Source organism: Megalops cyprinoides, chromosome 11 (assembly GCF_013368585.1).
Source record: "Megalops cyprinoides isolate fMegCyp1 chromosome 11, fMegCyp1.pri, whole genome shotgun sequence".
Classification (NCBI taxonomy): domain Eukaryota; kingdom Metazoa; phylum Chordata; class Actinopteri; order Elopiformes; family Megalopidae; genus Megalops; species Megalops cyprinoides.
In genome coordinates, this window is record NC_050593.1 from 32,205,083 (window position 1) to 32,223,792 (window position 18,710).

General features: G+C 44.9%; 1 protein-coding gene across 1 annotated transcript in view; it reads right to left on the reverse strand.

Annotated features, from left to right (window-relative positions):
* Positions 1-6,524: 6,524 nt before the first annotated feature.
* Positions 6,525-18,710, reverse strand: part of LOC118785388 (kelch-like protein 10) — a 67,122-nt gene continuing 54,936 nt past the window's right edge. The window contains exons 2-6 of the mRNA XM_036540005.1: positions 10,293-10,440; positions 9,558-10,035; positions 8,394-9,011; positions 7,409-7,558; positions 6,525-6,893 (exon numbers count right to left, since the gene is read on the reverse strand). Coding sequence (XP_036395898.1) covers positions 6,525-6,893; positions 7,409-7,558; positions 8,394-9,011; positions 9,558-10,035; positions 10,293-10,440 — 1,763 coding nt within the window. The remainder of the gene's footprint in view (positions 6,894-7,408; positions 7,559-8,393; positions 9,012-9,557; positions 10,036-10,292; positions 10,441-18,710) is intronic.

Below are 18,710 nucleotides of genomic sequence, written 5' to 3' on the forward strand. Positions count from 1 at the left end.
ACATTGAATAAAGATGTGTTTGAGATGAAATTTGTGTTAGAAACAAATCACAGTGTTTCTCGTTTGGCATCACCCACACAGTATGGAGGAGAGAAACGCCACTCATGCAGTGTGGGGGTATGGGTGTGCCACCTGCACTGTGTGTAGGAGAGGAGCACCACCCATGCAGAGCGGACGATAGGAACACCACCTGCACTATGGAGGAGGGCACCACCACCATAAACAATGTGGAGGAGACCAGCACCACTCACCCAAAACCGTGTGCAGGAAGGGAGCTCCACCCAAAACTCTGCAGGAGGGGAGCACCACCCAAAACTGTGGAGGGGTGACGCACCACCCACACTGTGTGGAGGAGGAGAGCACCACCCAAAACTGTGGAGGGGTGACGCACCACCCACACTGTGTGGAGGAGGAGAGCACCACCCAAAACTGTGTGCAGGAAGGGAGCACCACCCACACTGTGTGGAGGAGGAGAGCACCACCCAAAACCGTGTGGGGGATAGGAGCACCATCCACTCAGAGTGGAGGGGGGGGGGGGGGCACCATCTATCCGAAGCGAAGGAAGGGAGCACCAATCGCTACGAGTGAGAGAAATAAGTAGCACCCACACAGAGTGGGTGGAAAGGAATGCTTTTGTGCTGTGAAATGAAAACCCAGGGGATCGGAAAATTCCTTCAGTATTTCACACCTTGCAGCCACATTACATTCACCATCAGCGCTGCGGTGAATAAGAAAAGCATCACACAGTCCACTTTCCATTTATATGCATATATATATATATATATATAAGTGTGTGTGTGTGTGTGTGTGTGTGTGTGTCCGTGGGATGTAGCAGTTACACTTTGAAGCTCCATTCACTCTGCTCCGAGAAAATCTGTTGGTTTCTGGGATTGCTTGAAAGGGAGGCATGCGGCTGTTCTGTGTTGTTAAGATTAAAAGGAGTTCTCTTGTATTTCTGCCAGGGAGCTGGCGATCGGAGGTTGAGTAACACGACATTACCGTGATCGAACCAAACACACATCCTGCCTGGCGAGGCACATCTGCTGAAGTGAGCTCTGCACCTGAGGGTACCTGAAGAAATCTAATCAGGATTTCGTAGGCAGCATTGGTTCTGTATATTAAATGAAGCAGTGCTGATGGATTTCTCTTCTTTCCTTCTCTCTCCAGGCCACAAACTAATAAAAATCTGTCAGTCCAGGTCAAACTGAGATCATACGCCATTCCACTCTGAGGTGACCTTTAGAAAAAACAAACAGCATCTGTAACTGCAGATGCCTTTGGCTCTGTTTGATTGCCTATTGGTCAGAGTGAGCGCTTTATGGGCAGTGCGTACTTGGTGAACCACACCCACTGTATTGTCCTTCTCTCATGTATGGTCACAGAGCAATTTCACCTCTTTAGCACTCCTCTGCTGGATTCCTGAGAGGCATCTACGGGCCCTTGTCATACTGCAGCCAGCACCTCTGCAGTATGGAATTCTGATTCCTGAAATTGCTGAGGAAAAAGAAATAACAAAAGACATATTGTCTGGTGAATGGTGGATGAGGCTCTTGAGTATTAATCTATGCAGGAATTTTCTAGCCAGTGTCTCACATTCTGAACTGCCGATATTCCTAGAAGTAATCCTCCTTTGAAATACGTAAGGTGAAAAAAAATGTCATTCTTTAAATTCACACCAACAAGGGCAAGCAGTTTTAATACTAGCCATGGGATATTGGGGCCAGAGAATACTGGAATCCATAGCCGTTAAAGCTTACTTCGCAGCAAATGCAAAATTTCTAGAAGGCTATGAACACGTTTGGACTGGATGATTAAATAATAAAGTACTCTAATCAACCTAAGAATAAATACATCTAAAACAAAACAGCTATTTGGCTTTCTCATTTCCTGCTTTCATGAAGTTGTTTTACTTTTGATCTGATTAGTTCCCCAGGACCAGTTTCTTTAGTATTTGAATTAGCACAGATCCACGTTACTTGGATTACACGTTACATTTACCTCAATGGAAATGACAGCTGAAGAGAATCCAGAACCAGAACATGATGATTCTGGTTCCGACAGTAGAGAAGGCATTCCAGAATTCCACGTGGGACTGTTCCGCTACCTCAGCCCCTAGCCGGTTGTCAGCTTCCTGAGGGCCCTGCTGAACTAATGGCTTTTGCTTGACACACTAATCACTCCTGCTCTGGGAGCTCAGATCCAACAAGGTTCCCTTCGGCCGTGGTGACCCGGACTGAACCTGTTGAGAAACGACTTCGACGAGTCACGGGGGTCTCAGGTCACAGGGTTAACTAGTTAATTCCTCATTCCTATGTGAATAAACTCTTTGTCTTGGCCCACGGCAATGTCAGGAATGCAGTGACCTTGCCTGTGCTGGAGTTCAGCAAATCCCCTATTATAGCCAGCAGCGTTATTAAAGGCATTTATAGCCTCCTACATTATTTTATGGTAATTCTCCCTGAAACACATTCAGTCCTCCACGGTATGCTGACCTCATAACAGATGAGCTAGAGCCGACATCACAGGGAAGCGTGTTTACTTGGACCAGCAGCTGGCTCTGATGTGGAGTTAGGGTCAGCGTCGTTCAAACCTCAGGGTGATTTACTGCTGAATTCCCCCCAGAGCACAATCCGCATTGCTCCAGGAGGGGAAAGAAGAGTTAAAAGGGTTTGCTCAGCAAATAAATAATTTAATGACTCGCCCACCAGAGGTGAATGCCTTCTCTGCTCACTCCTCCAGATATGAAAGTGCCTCACCTGAGAAAGAAACAGTATGTAGCAGGGAACTCACACAGTATGCTCTATGTGTGTGTGTGTGTGTGTCTGTGTGTGAGAGAGAGAGAGAGAGAGAGAAGGTGAGTGTACACTTTATGAAGTGTGGAGAATATTAACTGTATGCGATATAGAGCAGAGGTAGGAGTTAACTGAGAACACTGCAGCAGATGGGGGGAGAATATAAATATTCATAGTGCGGTTTGGTGCTGGACAACACTAGCATGCCCCAACGACCCCTGGTCAGTCCACTCTCTGGAATGGGTCACGCTCATAACATTTGTATAACACCACTGGAGAGAGAGGTTCCTGTGTGCACACATGTCCAGATACATGTGAGTGCAAGGTCAAAGGTCAAAACTGGCAATGACTCTGCAGGCGCACTGAAGAAGAAACGAACTAAAAAAAAAAAAGTTGTTTCAACCTTCCAACACCTGGAGGACACAGTCTGGACTAACCTGGAAACCGCTTTACCTCAACAATGTTATTTACATGGGGCAATAAAATCAGTTTTAGAGGGATTTGAAAACACTGCATCTACAATAATATCCATTTTACTTCATTACATTTGTATGGTGAACATGTGAGAACTGATCGCAGCTTTGGAACTCTGTCTGATCTCGTCACTGCCTACTAACCTGAAGCACACTATGACGGTCTTGTGCAGAAACTTTCCTGCTCTAAATAAAATCTTCAGCCATCAGACCCAGGGCACCTTAATGAATATTACAGCACTGCACGCTTCATTACCCTGGGAACATCTGCTCTGATTGCAGTGATGTGGGGCGGTAGTGTCTGTCTGTGTAAGCGTGCATGTGTGTGTACACCTCCTAGAGAAGTTCATCTGAACCACAGAAAAAATCACAACCTCGAAAAATGTGCATCCCCGCCAGCAGTCTCTTCCATTGTCTCTGAAATGCAGACACACTGCATCCACCTCACCCCTTCCTGCTCTCTCAGGTGATGAAAATGAGCTACGTGTCACTGGCTTCAGAATAATGTGAACGGGTGAATATAATCAGAAACGATTTGCACGGCGTTCTTGATTGCAGGGGTATGAGCTGTGAATCTAAAGCACAGGTTCCACCGGTGAAGTACACGAAGAGGGTGTGATAAGCTGTCAACATTTTACCGCATGTATTAAGGTTTGTTGTCTGTCAGGATTAGGGATCTCCTGAGAGGCTCAATTTTCTCCCATCTATTAAAACAGCTTCTCTATTAGTATATGTGGCACTAAAGCTAACAGAACAAGAAATCTGAAATAATTGCCTGTAGTTGTATGACCCAATATGGTCTTGCTCACTTTACATTATGTTATTGGCATTGAGCAGACAATCTTATCCAGAGCAACTTACATAGGTTACAATTTTTACATGCTGGATATTTACTGAGGCAAGTACCTTTGCTGGGATAAGTATCTCGCCCAAAGGTACAACAGCAGTGTCTCAGTGGGGAAATGAACCGGCAACCTTTTGGTTACAAGTCCTGCTACTTACTGCTATGCTACACAGCTATACCTATACCTAAAAAAAATGCTCACTAGCTGATTATAGAAGAAGAAACCTTGATTTATTTTTTTTTATTTTATTTTAAAGAGACAGCAGCAAATAGATCACATTGAATGATTCTGGTTATAAGTAGATCTGGCATACAGCCTAGGAGATAAAATATTGCTCTGTTTACCGGTGTGATTGATCAGTGGTATGTGAGCAAGATCAAATTGTCTTGAGAGAAGTAAAAGGATTGTTCCAACAATGGGATTTTCTGGCGTGAACACACTTATGCTTGACTCAGCTTGGCTTGTGACAAACCTGCTGTCATATCTCAGGCTGGCCGACACACATACATACATACAGCCTGGGTCGGTTCACTGTGGAAAAACTTCCAATTTGTCAGATAGCGCTGAATTATCAGGTGGGTCAGTAGATTTTTACTTTATGGCTTGCATGTCACCCAATGATTTCGAAGTGGTTTACAATAAGCAGGTAGCTCATCTTATCCGCTAATAACATGCCACTCCTTCTAGATGATGCATGGTAGCCCTTTGGTGCCAGAGCATAAGCATTAAACAGATAAGCATTAAATTAAATAAGACAACCGCACCAAAAAAGGGGCCACTCTGAGTCAGGACCAATGGGGACTGATTTATTTATCATACATAGTTGCTACTAAACACATTTCATACACACAGATTGTGGAATTTTTTCCCTTTATCCGCAAGCCAGACACTTTCAGAAATGGAAAAACTGTTAAAATTGCTGCTGGATGTGAGGAAATAAATAGTCACAAGAACACAATGTGTCAACTTGATGGGAACGACCGTGGTAGTGTCAGTGTGATAGAGTGTGTGAGTGCATGCCTGTGATATCTGGGTAAGACAGTGTCATATCGTCCACTGAGACAATTTTCATACCTCTACACTCAGTGTCTTTCATGGTTGCATTCAAGAGTTATCAACAGTCACATGATCAAATGCAATTTTTTCTTCCAGCTAAGCTATTTATTACAAATAAGGTATTGCTGCAGCATAAAATATTTTCAAACCCTGTAATTGTGTTCACATGAATTTTTTAGATCTAATCATTCTGTTGATTTCAAAACATGTCTTTTCACCTAATCTTTATTCATAGAAAGTATGGATTTCTTTTATGAATGAAATTCCTGAAATTCTTTTACTCTACACAAAAATCACAGTAAATGAAATATAGAATAACTGAGAAAAGAAAAACAGTAAATGGCCTTGAATTCTAACATCAGACCTCTGAGTAATAATGTGAAACGATTCAGGATTTTTGAAACGGTCATTTATGGCTGTATGGATTTGAATGGTCATAAACATTGCTAAATAACAGTCAGTATGTCTCTGCAAAATGCATGTACTGAATAGAGTGCAGCATGATTTTTTTTGGAATGTAGACTTTCCTAATGATTTTACACAGATGACATATAAAGTTCAGGAAGATGCTTTGCTCTGCCATTGTAATGTAATCCCTGTACATAGGATGTGAGACAACTGATATGAAACTGATATGTACATCCACTATAGCCATAACCTTGCCCTTTTGTCCTAGTACAGGAATTTTGCTGTGCAAAAGAGCTGTGATCGGGATATTACTGCAAAACACATTTGTGTTTTTATACACATTTTGTGCCGTTGTTTATTTTGCATAGTTAAAACTGAATTGTTAAATTGAACTGCGTCTGCTGAATGTCAAAAACATTAATGCAACATTAAATGTACTCGAATCTTGTATGTTGGTCTGGGTAAAGTCACAAAATGTAAACATAATCCATCCTTCCATGAAGGAGCTGGAGGTGAGAGGGGCTTGAGTGTATATGAGCAAACAGTAACTAACTGCAACAGCAGTGCCACACGGACACAAACAGAACCGTGCCCATGACAAAAAATGCAACCCTTTGCATTATTTTACAAGAACGGAACAGTGTGGAGTACAGCAGTCAAGAGCAGAAACAACATGCAGCGAGAGCTTGACGCTTACAGACAGGTGACATGACAGCCGAAAACCATCTATGACTCATTTATTATTTCCTCTTCTTATTCAGTTCGTGTCCTCCTCCCCAAAAGCAACATGGACAAAAAAGCCTAAACAACAGAATTTTTCTTTAAGGCAAAAACCCTGGCAGATGTCGGATGCGATTTCCATGCACACGCACGACGGGATGTACAGACGGTGCGGTGGATGGGCGCATACAGCAGCCCTCGTTTATCTGCGTGCTGGAACGTGGCGGGCTCTAACGGAGGGTGGGGGCGGAGCCGTCGGGCGGACCGGCCTCCTCAGCGGCGGGTTCCGCGAAGGTGCGCGGGGCGGTGTAGCGGGCGATGTTGCAGAGGTCGGGCACCACGCAGCAGCTGAGAGCGCTGCGGAAGAAGGCCATGCAGTGCACCACGCTCCACTCGTTGGTCTTCTCATCGTAGCACTCCACGTAGTCCGTGGTGGTGGTGCCGTTGAAGCCGCCCACCACGAAGAGCCGGCCGTCCAGCACCTCGATGCCGAAGTTGCTGCGCGCGGTGATCATGTCGGGCACCGCGCGCCAGGTGTTCGTCGCCGGGTCGTAGGCATCCGCCGTGCGGAGCCGGGTGACCCCGTCGAAGCCACCCACCTGGGAGAATCCAGAGAGCGTGCATTTTAGAAAAGGACGGGCAGAATTCATAGATAAACTATTTGACTTCCATTTCTAGTATTATACTGTATTGTATCCATGTCTAGTACTACTATACGCAATTCAGAATCAAGCAAATAAAAATGTTTACTGAAATGTGAATTTTAGATTCTATCTTTTTAATAAATCCAATTCTCTGTATAGCGCAGGTTCACATTATCTCAAAATTTTATCTTCAAGCTCACAACCCCACTGTGTATCACTGAAGAAAACCTGGTCCAAACTGAGACTCATTGTTCCAGGTTCTTAACAGCAAGCACACAGTTCCAGACCACACTGCCTCTCAGCCAAAAATACTGTACACATCACTGAAGCTCTCCGAGGACAGAACTTTTAATCTATTTCATCGTGACCTCCAAAAACCCAATTTGAACAGATATCGCAGCCACAGTCTGTGCCCGAGGCTAAGGAGGTGTGAAACCAAGCCAGTGTTTGACTGGTGTTGGATAGCTCACCACGTAGACCTCCTCTCCGTAAGTGACAACACCCAGACCGCTGCGCCGGCTGCTCATAGGGGTGATTTCTGTCCACTGGTTAACCTGAGGGTTGTAGTACTCTGCAGTGAACAGACAGTCCTGGCCATTGAAGCCCCCACAGATGTACACCTGTCGGAATACAACATCCTTGTTGTTAAATAGATTATTCTGGAACTGTCATGCGCCTCATAAAGGATTATGGATTAATCTCACGAGAAAAATGATTGATTACGATTCAGTGCTACCAGAGAGAATATGAATGGGGAATTACGCCTGATGTCAGCTCGAATCCCACTGACAACCAAATGATTTAGACACCCAGACATAAGAGGAAAAAATGAGACTGGATATCTTTGCTGAAAAAGCAAGCATTAGTAAAAACCCTCCATTATTAACTATACTTTTAAAGTTATCATAAGGCTTAAAAAAAGTTGAATGTACTGTTTCAGAGCACCAGATCATAAAATGTGCTCCAAGGATTTTGAGAAACAGCTGAGAAATAAATTAAAATTAAGACTGCGATTTTTGCATCTGAGCAGTCTCTTCCATTTGATTTGCTTATCCTGGAATCTAAACAAGCCAAGTCTTGAATGCTGCACTCATCAGCATTATTTGCACCACTTTCCTGACTGTTCCCAGCACCTTTGAATCATGGCATTACGTTCATATCCAGAACAACTTACATAGGTTGCAATCTTTACATGTTATCTATTTACACAACTGGATATTTATTGAGGCAATTCTGCTTTAAGTACCTTGCCCAAGAGTACAGCAGCAGTGCCCCAGTGGGGAATTAAACCAGCAACATTTTGTTTATAAGCCCTGCTCCTTACCACTATTCTACACTGCCACCCTGCTGACTCTTCATAAAAGCTGACATGCAGATCAACTATGATGTCATAAAACTTAACCAATGAGGTTAGAGGATTAAGCTTGAAGGCCGGCCCCCTTCCCAGCATCCCACCTTCCCACGCAGGCTGGTAGCGCTGGCATCGCTCCTCTGCTCGTGCATGTGCGAGATCAGGCTCCACTGGTTGGTCTCGGGCTTGTAGCGCTCGGCCGTGTTGAGGCGGACGTGCCCGTCCAGGCCGCCCATGGCGTAGATGTAGCCGTCCAGCACGGCCACGCTGACATAGCAGCGGCGGAAGTGCATGGGCGCCACCTCGTGCCAGGTGAGCGTGGCGGGGTTGAACTTGCGCACGCTGCTGAAGTACTCCATGCTGTTGTAGCCGCCCAGGCAGTAGACGAAGCCGTCCAGGTAGACGGTGCCGTGGTAGGCGCGGGGGCTCTCCTGCTCCTGGGTGACGTTCACCCAGCAGCCCGCCCGGGCGTCGTACGACTCGATGGCGTTGGTGGGCACGCTACCGCTCCAGCCCCCGATGGCCAGCAGGACGGCGTAAGGGAGCCGCGGACGGGTCAGCGGGTTGCGGTAGTCCGGGTTCGAGGAGCGGTTGATGTTGTACTCGCACAGGGCCTTCATGGCCTCCAGGATTATGGGCTTGCACTCGTCTCTGCTCCTCACCACCGGGTTGTTCTTCACCTGGTCCATGAAGTAGTCCGCGTTCATCAGGGCCATCCGGACCTGCACAGATGGACGGACAGAGAGACAGAGCAGGATGCTCCTGTCAGCGGCAGCAGTGCTTCTCAGACTAGCGGGATCAAATCATCATTCAAATAAACACGTGGCACATTTTTCTTTGGACTTATGCTCTTTTTTATACAGCTTCAGCAGAATATTTCTTTCAGATGTTTTTATAGCTCTGGCCTCTTGAGGCATTGGAATGTTAAATCCACCACATGCTTAAAGTACCTGGAATTCATGTTTTTGTATCTTAAGGAGGAACTGAATTTTGTAGAATTGTCCTTTCTAGTTCTGCTGCAGGGGGTGAACTGGCTAATCGGGGCATCAGTGTGGCATAGACGTAAAGCGCAGGGAATGCAACCAAAAAGTTGCTGGTTTGATTCCCTGCTGGGGCATTGCTGCCGTGCCCTTGGGCAAGGTACTTATAATTGTAAGTTATAACTTAACATAATTGACTCTATACCAGTTGTATAACAAAACTGTAACCTGTGTGAGTCACTCCGGATAAGAGCATCTGCTAAATGACAATAATGCAATATCAGTTACCTTGGGCAGCAGCAAGGAGAGAAAGGGCTGGCGCTCCTCAGGCATGTGTGCGATCCAGCGCAAGATGGACTCAAAGACGACGTCCTCCTGCCTGGCGTTAAGCTCGTCCTCCTGGATGATGCCGCCGAGCTCCGGGAGCGAGAGCCTCAGGAACTCCTCGGAGCCGCGCCCGACCTCTTCGAAGTTGTGCAGGATGTAGCGGTAGGCGTGGCGGCGCAGGGGGGGGCAGAAGTACACGTCGGCCGCCTGCCAGGTGCCGATGCAGTTCTCAGGGCACAGGTGAGCCGCTAGGAAGTCGCAGCACGCCTGGGCGAGGCCCATAATGCAGAAATGGTTGGCGGCCTGCAGGAGGCTCTCCACGTTGTCCTCGGTGACCGGCACGGACCGCGAGTACACGTACTCGATGATAAGCCTCATGATGTCCGGCGACAGCCCAGTGATCTGGTACCTCTGCTTCTCTGTGCTGTTGAATAAGTTGCTGTTGGGGGACCACATGCAGACAGTGGGCTCACTTGAGCTGGTTACCTGGCACACTGATCCTGGGGTCGGATTTTGAAAAGCTGCCAACAATGCAGGGTCCTGTGTTCTTTGGCAAGCGTGTAAATATTCGCGCATTATTTTGTGATACAGCCAAGACTACCACTCCATGCCCAACTAATAACTCCCCCGATGAGTTATATATTCATCAGGCATTGCTCTCTCAGATGAAGCAAATGTCATCTTTGTGCCACTCACCAGAAGTAGGAGCTGCAGGCACACAAGATAGCCTTGTGGGCTCTGAACTCGAAGCTGTTCACCTCAATGACCACATCACAGAGCTTGCCCTCCAGTCTTAGCTCATTGAAGATGGTGTAGTCCATGGCACTCATCTTCTGTGCTATTCCTCCTCCGAAATTTCACTCGTGAAATGGAGGAACTGTCCTCCGCATTTCAGATGTTCCAAAAACACATGAACACGTTTATTATTGTTGGAGTATAATCAAGTATTTTTCGCCATTTCAAATGGCTAAGAGCAACGATATATTTGACCTCTTATATTTGTAGCATATATAGCATTGCTAGCGGTCCACTGTTCTGACGTTCTAAAACTTTTCATTATTACGTAACTGTACACAGAATTCGAGAACACAGAATGCTGTCCTTGTAACCGTAACAGGCATTTTAAAAATGCATCTCTAATTAACGACCCAAGCGAACGTCTGTTATTACACAGTCAAAAGATATTAAGATGTTGAAAAATATTCAAAAGATTAAGTATTGCGTTTTTGTTTCCATAATGTACTTTGTGAATAAACTAGACTGAAGCCATACATCCTGTCTTCAGCACATCACTTTGGACTGAACAGATCGCTGCGGTGGTTATCTGATTCGGCCATATGGACGGCACGAGTAAGTGACTATGTGCACCGAATTATACTGGATGTAAAGACAGATGGACCTGCAAAGTTTCTGTGCACCTCGGGTTAATCCAAAGAGAGTTTTGTACTGTAGCTAGGCATATTAAAGATATGTCTCATGCCTTTGTATACCATATTTTTCCTCACTGACATACATTTTTTTTGGTTACTGAGCAAAACACTATTCTCGAACCACCTACCGATTTTTTCTGTCCTAAAGTATTGCCCAACAGTGAAATGTAGGTGATTGTACTTTAATGGTATTTCAGTTATACTTTGGTATTCGTCTGTATTATAATAATACACCATGCAACAACATGACGATATAGCGATACAGAATGGTAATACCAGGTTACCAGGTATTATTCTGGGTAACTAAGGCATGAACATGCAGTGTGCGTCAGGCAGCAGAAATGTTCTTGCACTGAGGCAACAGCGAACACACGCACACCTGTCAACGCAGGCTACACCATAACTGAAAGGGTAAAGGTTACTACTAGCAGTTTAGCTGCTTCGCATTACGTTACTGTCTGGTGGACTCTTCTGCATTCTAATTGATTGATTTGGATGTGTCGTTTGCTAGCAAACACCATAACATGAAATGTGAATGCGTCTAATTAATCAGTCATTCAATTATAGGAAACATATATGCACACATGTTGTACGACCGAACAAATGTAGTGATTTTACCAACATATTAACAAATGTATGGACTATGGAATGGTGAGTTCATATCTTAGGGTACTGCAATCTGAAAGAGGACATCAGCAGGAAATATCATATTTCATATAATCATATCAGTGTGTGCAGGATTCACATTGGGAAGTGTTTTATGTATCAGGAGGGAGAGCCAGTTTCAGTACTACAGTCTGTTCTCAGAATATCCCTCTTGAAAGTAATTTAGTTTATTGCAGATGTGGCTAGTCTGTGAAGTTGTGCATATTGAATGGTACACAGACTCCGTCTCAGCCTGAGCGTTTGTTTGATCACGGTCGAGGTGAATGGCGTTGGTTGTCGTGTCTATCGTACTGTTCCCAAGCGTCGGATTACGCACGCCACCCCCACTTTCCAGACATTCTCAGTGTGATTTCAGCTGTATTTTGCTTGTAAATGTTGGTGGATGCAAACCTGCATCATCTCTGTGTGACAGGAAAACAGCACGTCTCAGTGGGAGGGATTCTTATTTCCGTTTCTTTAATTACAGGCCGGCGTTTGTCACTGAGCGCGTGCCGTTTTCATATGAATAGCACAGACATCTTTTCAACAACCAAGTGCGTCAGAGGAAACCTCCTGCATCTCTAGACAATGACATTGCTTTTTTGTGTGATAGGATCAGATTATTGCCTGATGCTGTCACCCACGATCCTCTGTGTATCACTATTGGGACATTATAAAGTGCTCGGTTTTATGAGAAAGATTTGTTACAAACTAGTGCTGAGTCACACTTCAGTGTGTACTTCCCCGTGGACAAAATATGACGCTTTTGGTTATTGCTGCTAACATGCTACAACCATCATAAAGGAAATGCCTCTGGGACAAAATTGGGTAGGTACGGAAGTGCTGTTCCTTCAATTAGTCTACTCTAGATTGTCTGAACGGAGGTGATAACCGTCATACCAAGCTCCCTTCACTTTCATCGCATGCTGCTGAGGCAGCATGGGTGGTTTAATTTGCATACGACAAGCTCTGTCATTTAAAACTTTAATGCATAAAGAACATTCTGAGAGTTTCATGCTGATGAAAACCTGGACAAGGAGCCAATGACGTGTCATGTCTTTGCAATACAGTAGGAGGTTTGGTTCCAAAATTTGTAGTGAGTTGAGCTCACTGCTCACATACTTGGTTAGTCATAAATTCACTTGCCATTGAAGTGAGACAGTCAGGCCTAACTTTGCTTCAAGCATATTTTATGTGTTATTTCATTTTTTTGTGCGTGGTGGCACCGCCACCAAAACGATAAAAAAAAAACTGCAGCATCTTCTTCTTCTCTTTCAGTTTTCTGTTTCAGTCTGTCTAATGGCTGTGTTGACATTTTGTTTGTTTAGCCCTGCCCTCCCCAGAATTAAAATGAAGGTCCTTCCAATTCATTAGTGCATGAGAAAAGGTGAAAACATCCTGCGAGTAAAGCTTTTGTGTGCAGGCAGTGTCCTTGTTTGAAGTACGCACACTTGGGAATACATCCATCCATTCTTTATGCTTACCTCACCTCTCCCCAGATCAAGGCCACCCCAGTTGAAAGAAAGTAGGCATCATGTTATAAAGCAACAAGGCAGATCAATGGAGCAATCTCTCTGGTTCTGCCTGCCACATTGTATGTGCCACATTGCAATTAAAATTCAGAGTGCTAATCATCTTACTGAGGGCACAAAGTGAAGAGTCACCTTTTAAAAAAACAAACCATTGTGTTCAATAAAACTCATCCTTGTCTGCAGCCCCACAGGCAGAATGTTGTCGAAAAAGGGAGCATTCCTTTATGAGTCATTAGGGGGTGAAAGGGTGTTGCTTTGATGCCCTGTGCAGGGAAAGTGCAAAGCTATGCAAGGATGTGACAGTAACACAACTTTTGGAAAGTTTTTTTGTCAAGGTCAACCTCGGCAGTTTTATGTCATAAAGAAGGTTTTGTGTTTTAGGTCTCTGACAAAAACACTATCAGTGTACACAAATGGAAAGTTACTCGTGTACTCGTTACATGTGAAAATCATATTGTCCCAACATGTTATTATATACACATTTGTAAAAATTGCTCTGCCACTCAATGTATTGATATCAATAATGCCTTGTCCTCAGGGTGATCATATAGAATCAGTCAATAGAGTGTACACTGGAGGTAAAAGAAAATCTAAGAAAGACAGTATAATAAAAATATAGAAGAAAATCAAATAAACAGAACAACATTGCCAGTTGCTATAAAGACATTTTTTCATTATTATTTTCATTAAAGACAAACTGGGGCACTTTCAAATACTCTGACTCAACACAAGGTTAAAAAGGCTTGGCTAGACAATTCAAATCAATCACAAAATCAATAAAATAACAAATCATGAGTGAATGAAGGTTTCTAATTTTAAGATATAAAAACATTGCAACCCCTGTTGAGGAAATCAGGTCACCTTATTTGGCTTCCTTCAGCTTGAATATTGTATTGATAGCTGATTTTATTCTAAAAGGGGGATTTCTGGGACATCATTGTGACAGCAGGCACATAGAAAGCGTCAGGCCATTTTCATCTCTGCGTGACTCCAATATGCCATTGGAAACCATGTATCAAGCGTGCTACAACAAGAATGATTTTTATATTACCAGGAAAGCTTGCCTACTGTTTGCTGTTTGGTGTGATTGATCTGCGCGTCGGTTGCTGTGTGTTTTGGCTGAGGGGGGGTTGTTTGTGATCTGAATGCTGGGTATCGCACATCCTTGTCTTAAAGGGTCTCGCACTGGAACCTGATTGACCTGTTTTGGTGTGGTTTGTAGAGTAGAAGTAGGTCAGCAGTGAGGTGTAGTTTTTTCCTTATTATCCTTATCCTTATTATTTATTTTTATTCAGATTGATTTTCAGGACTTATTTTTTTCATTATTATTTCATTACATATTATTCATTTACCCAGCTGGATATTTAGTGAAACAATTTGGGTTAAACCCATAGCTCAGGGTAACAGCAGCATTGCCTCACCTTTGAGTAACAGGCTGTGCTTAGCCACTACGTCACGCTCACATCCCACTACAAGTCCCCATTACTACCCACATCTCATTACTCACGTTCACATCACATCCATATCCAATTACAAGACTCCATTACTACTGACCATACATTAGGTCTAAGCTCTGGTCTGGGTTCAGAGGATGGCATTTTGACACATGAGAATATTTAAAACTAGATGAAGAAAATTCTTAAGTTATTGTGCTGTTCCTTTCTCAAAAAACAAGGGGAAAGTTGGATAAATTAGAAGAATGAAAAATAGCAGTAGTAGTTATCTGATGTGAAAACAGACACCAGACTGAATGAGAGTGGTCGGTGACTGGATAAGCTTCAAAATGGCATTTGGAGAGCAGTGGGCTTTGTGTTACAGCAGCCTGTGTTATACTGTCAGGATCGTTCACACTATAGTTACACACCAGTTGTGAGGTAAGAACTGAATATGAGGTCTGCAAGCAGCAATACACAGCTGAATTTCTGCGGACAGTTCTCTGGGAGCTGTTCCAAATTTCTGTTGGATTGCATGCGTTTTTTCCCCTCTCACACTATTGTACAGTACACAGGAAATGCGAGGTCCGTATTACAGAGCTCCTTCATTCTCCGAACTGGCTGCGCCTGACCGCTGCACAGAAGCTTCATGTCAATAATCTCTGTGAGAGGCAGCCTAACGAGCCCCTCCTGGTAATACATTTTTAATGAGCGCGAACAAGGTTGCTGTAGGCTGCTGTAGCATCTTGGCCATGTGTGGAGAGGGCCTCACTCTCGTGGTAGGAGGCAAGATCCCATCAGGCCCGGGAAATGCAGGCCTCCCCCCCTGTTCGCGCTGATTAATTTGTCGCTTGGTTTGTGTGTTCACTTTGCGTGGATTTGGGTTCACGTCTGTGTGTGTGTGTGTATGTGTGTGTGTGTGTGTGTTTGTGTCCCATTTCCACCATTTAGGCTCAGTGGAGAGTTTTGATCCCTTAACTAGACCATGATTAAGTGCTCCTTCATCATGTGACTGGAAGTGTGTGTGTTCACATGTGTGCGTGTGTGTGTGTGTGATGCATGTGTGCGTGTGTGTGTGTGATGCGAGAGTGTGTTGTGTGTGATGTGTGTGTGTGTGCGCGTGTGTGTGTGTGTGTGTGTGTGTGGGAGGGGGGGCGGAGGGCGAGCTCCCCGTCGCGGGCCCTCGCGAAGGCTCTGCACGTCTGCTGTGCGGTGCTCCAGCCCCTCGGCACAGCTTGTGTAAACGAGGCAGCAGAGAAGGGGGGGCCTGAATTATTCAGAGGTAGCCTTGTTGAACTTTCTCTCTCGTTCCCCTTCCGAGACTCGACACGGAAAAGATCACCGCCCGAATGTGTAAGGAGGAGGAGGAAGAGAAGGAGGAATCAGGCCAGAGCTTGAGGATTTATTCCCTTTTCTTTTTTATCCCCGCTGTGATCCAGGGCACAATGCAGAAACCCAGGCCGTGCCCTCTGAACCGACAGCTGTCGTCCGGACACGCTGGCGCGTCTTTCTGGGGGAGCTGAGCAACAGCACAAGGCGGCCATGTTCAACGTGAAAAAAGACTCAGTTGCAAGGAAAGGTTGTGGAACGGTGTCAGATTCCAGGGTCGGCAGAAAAAACACGGCACACTGTACCGGGTTTGCCGCCTTTTGCCAAATGCCGTGTGCCATTTTGTCCTGCTGTTTGTGAAGCATTGCCAGGTGTAACTGCCAGGCTTCATTGTGAAATGCCGCGGCGACAGCTTGTTTTCACGACCGTCAGGGCTCTGCCTCGTCCAACTGGGTGGGTCTTATCAGCATACAGTAGGGAACACATTGTGCAGGGGCACAGTCTGCCATGGCAAAGCGAAACAAGTTTGATGCTGGATCTTGTTCGTGTGTGGATGAAGGCGTTCTTGTTTGAGTAAAGTTATGTGTCAGTTTGTTGGCTGCTCTTTTGTGCTTGACTTCTGGGGTCACTCTGGATGAGACCCCAGAATGTGAAATGTGAATGTAGTGTTGAATGTACATTGTAAATGTAATATCTTCTGCGTCACTCTGGATAAGGGTGTCTTCGAAGCCACAAAATGTCATGTGACAGACAAGAAAAGAGCTGTTCTGTGCTGCAGGCGGATGTGACCCTCTAGGAGGTGTTTTATCAGCAGCGGGTGATGTTACTTTTCCGTGACCGTGTGTATGTGTATGTGTGTGTGTGTGTAGGTGGAGGTGTTTGGTGGGACACATTTCAATAAGGAATCTGAGCTACATTACATTATTGACATTTAGCAGACGTTCTTTTACAGAGTGACTTACAGGGGTTACAAATTTACATGTTACCCATTTACCCAGCTGGATATTTACCGGGGCAATTCAGGGTCAAGTATCTTGTCCAAGGGTATTGCAGCAGTGCCCCAGTGGGGAAGTGAACCTGCAGTCTTTCGGTTACGAGCCCTTCTCCTTACCACTACGCCACACTGCTGCCCCGTTTTCCATAGTGTGCAGCAGAACTGAAACGAAAAGTGGCAGCGCTTGCTCTTTGGTACTGTTTGTGCGACAGCGTGTGGTAAATAGAACTGTCAGCCTGGATGCTCCGACCACCTCCTCATGTTATACTGCACTTGAAACCACCCAGGACAGCTCCCAGATACCGATCCAAGGTCTGGTACAGTTTCGCATGGTGACAGTGTTACGCTGTCTGACTGAAGTGAAAGAACTCACCTATCACAAAAAAGGTCAACCGCGATGTGCAGACAGGGAAGAGATAAGAAACCTCCCTTTTTTTTTGTTATTATTTGCTATTCATAGATATTCATTGGCTCCTCCAATCTGAAATGTGACCTTTATGACTCGTGTCTGTCTGTGTGGGATGCCTCAAAGTCACAGTGGAGAGTCGCAGTGATTTTCCATAAACCTTTCACACAGTTCACAGGAGGGAAATTGAACATTGATGACAGTCTTTTGTTTAAGGCCTAAACTTATTTTTAGGCTCACCAGGGATAGATACATGAAACCGCACAGTATCCTAACCGTCTAAATCATTATTTGCCATCACCTCACGGACGTGTGATGCATAAAATTGTATTGGGATTCTGACCTGACTGGATCAGCACTGACCTCTTAACAGGTAATCCTTCCAAAGAAATTGATTATGTAAATAACATATGGAAATAACAGTCAATCAATAAGTGATGAAGCAACATTAACATGTCCAGCTAAGACTGGAGTGCACAGTACTGTGTGAAGAAGAGCCTCTCTGCACTTCATGCCAGGATGCTGTGCCACGCCAAATTTTAAAGCAAACATCCCGTTGTATCTAAGATCCATTTCTGAGCTGTCGATGTGCTTTCAAAAGCAGTGGTGAGGATTGGATTCGCTGAAGAAACAGCAGTGGTCTAAAGACAATGTGTCAGACACCATCTGTTCACTGCTCTCTCTTTCTCCCTCTATCTCTGTAAATGTGTGTGTGTGTGTGTGTGTGTGTGTGTGTGTGTGTGTATGGGGGGGCTGGGGGGTCTAGCTTTCCCTTTCCACTGTTGAGCAGGAGACAGGCTGACTTGCTAAGTTTTGATTCATTTGTGGTTTCCCACCATATTTTTTGTTAAGCTGATATGTTCAGAGTCAGGTAGGCCTTACAAACGCTGGCCTGATCACACAATGGCTAGCGGTTGGTCCAAGAAACCATATGGTGATGCCATGTTACTAGTTATTAATGCAGCTCTGTCTACTATATCTATTTGTTAAGAATGTACAAGCGTGTAAATCACCAGCCAGCCTCCAGTGTGGCTTTGCCCAGCATGTTTTCATCCTTGTAAAAACAATACTAAGGAGATACCTGTATCCCTCCTCTCTCTCTATACAGTTTTTTTTTCAGTTTCTTTCTTTTGATTGGGGGGTGGAGGTAAGGAATGGGCGTGACGTTCCACTTCCTTCTCTTCTTTATCTCCGGCGATCTCTGCTTCACCTTTCACTTTTCATTCACTCGCTCATATCTCTCTCTTCCAGAGCAATAAACTATTGCAGCAGCAGTGTGGCTGGTGCCCTGGTCATTTCTGCCAGTGTGAACGACCTGAAAATTGCCTGTTAGCCAACTGCTGTG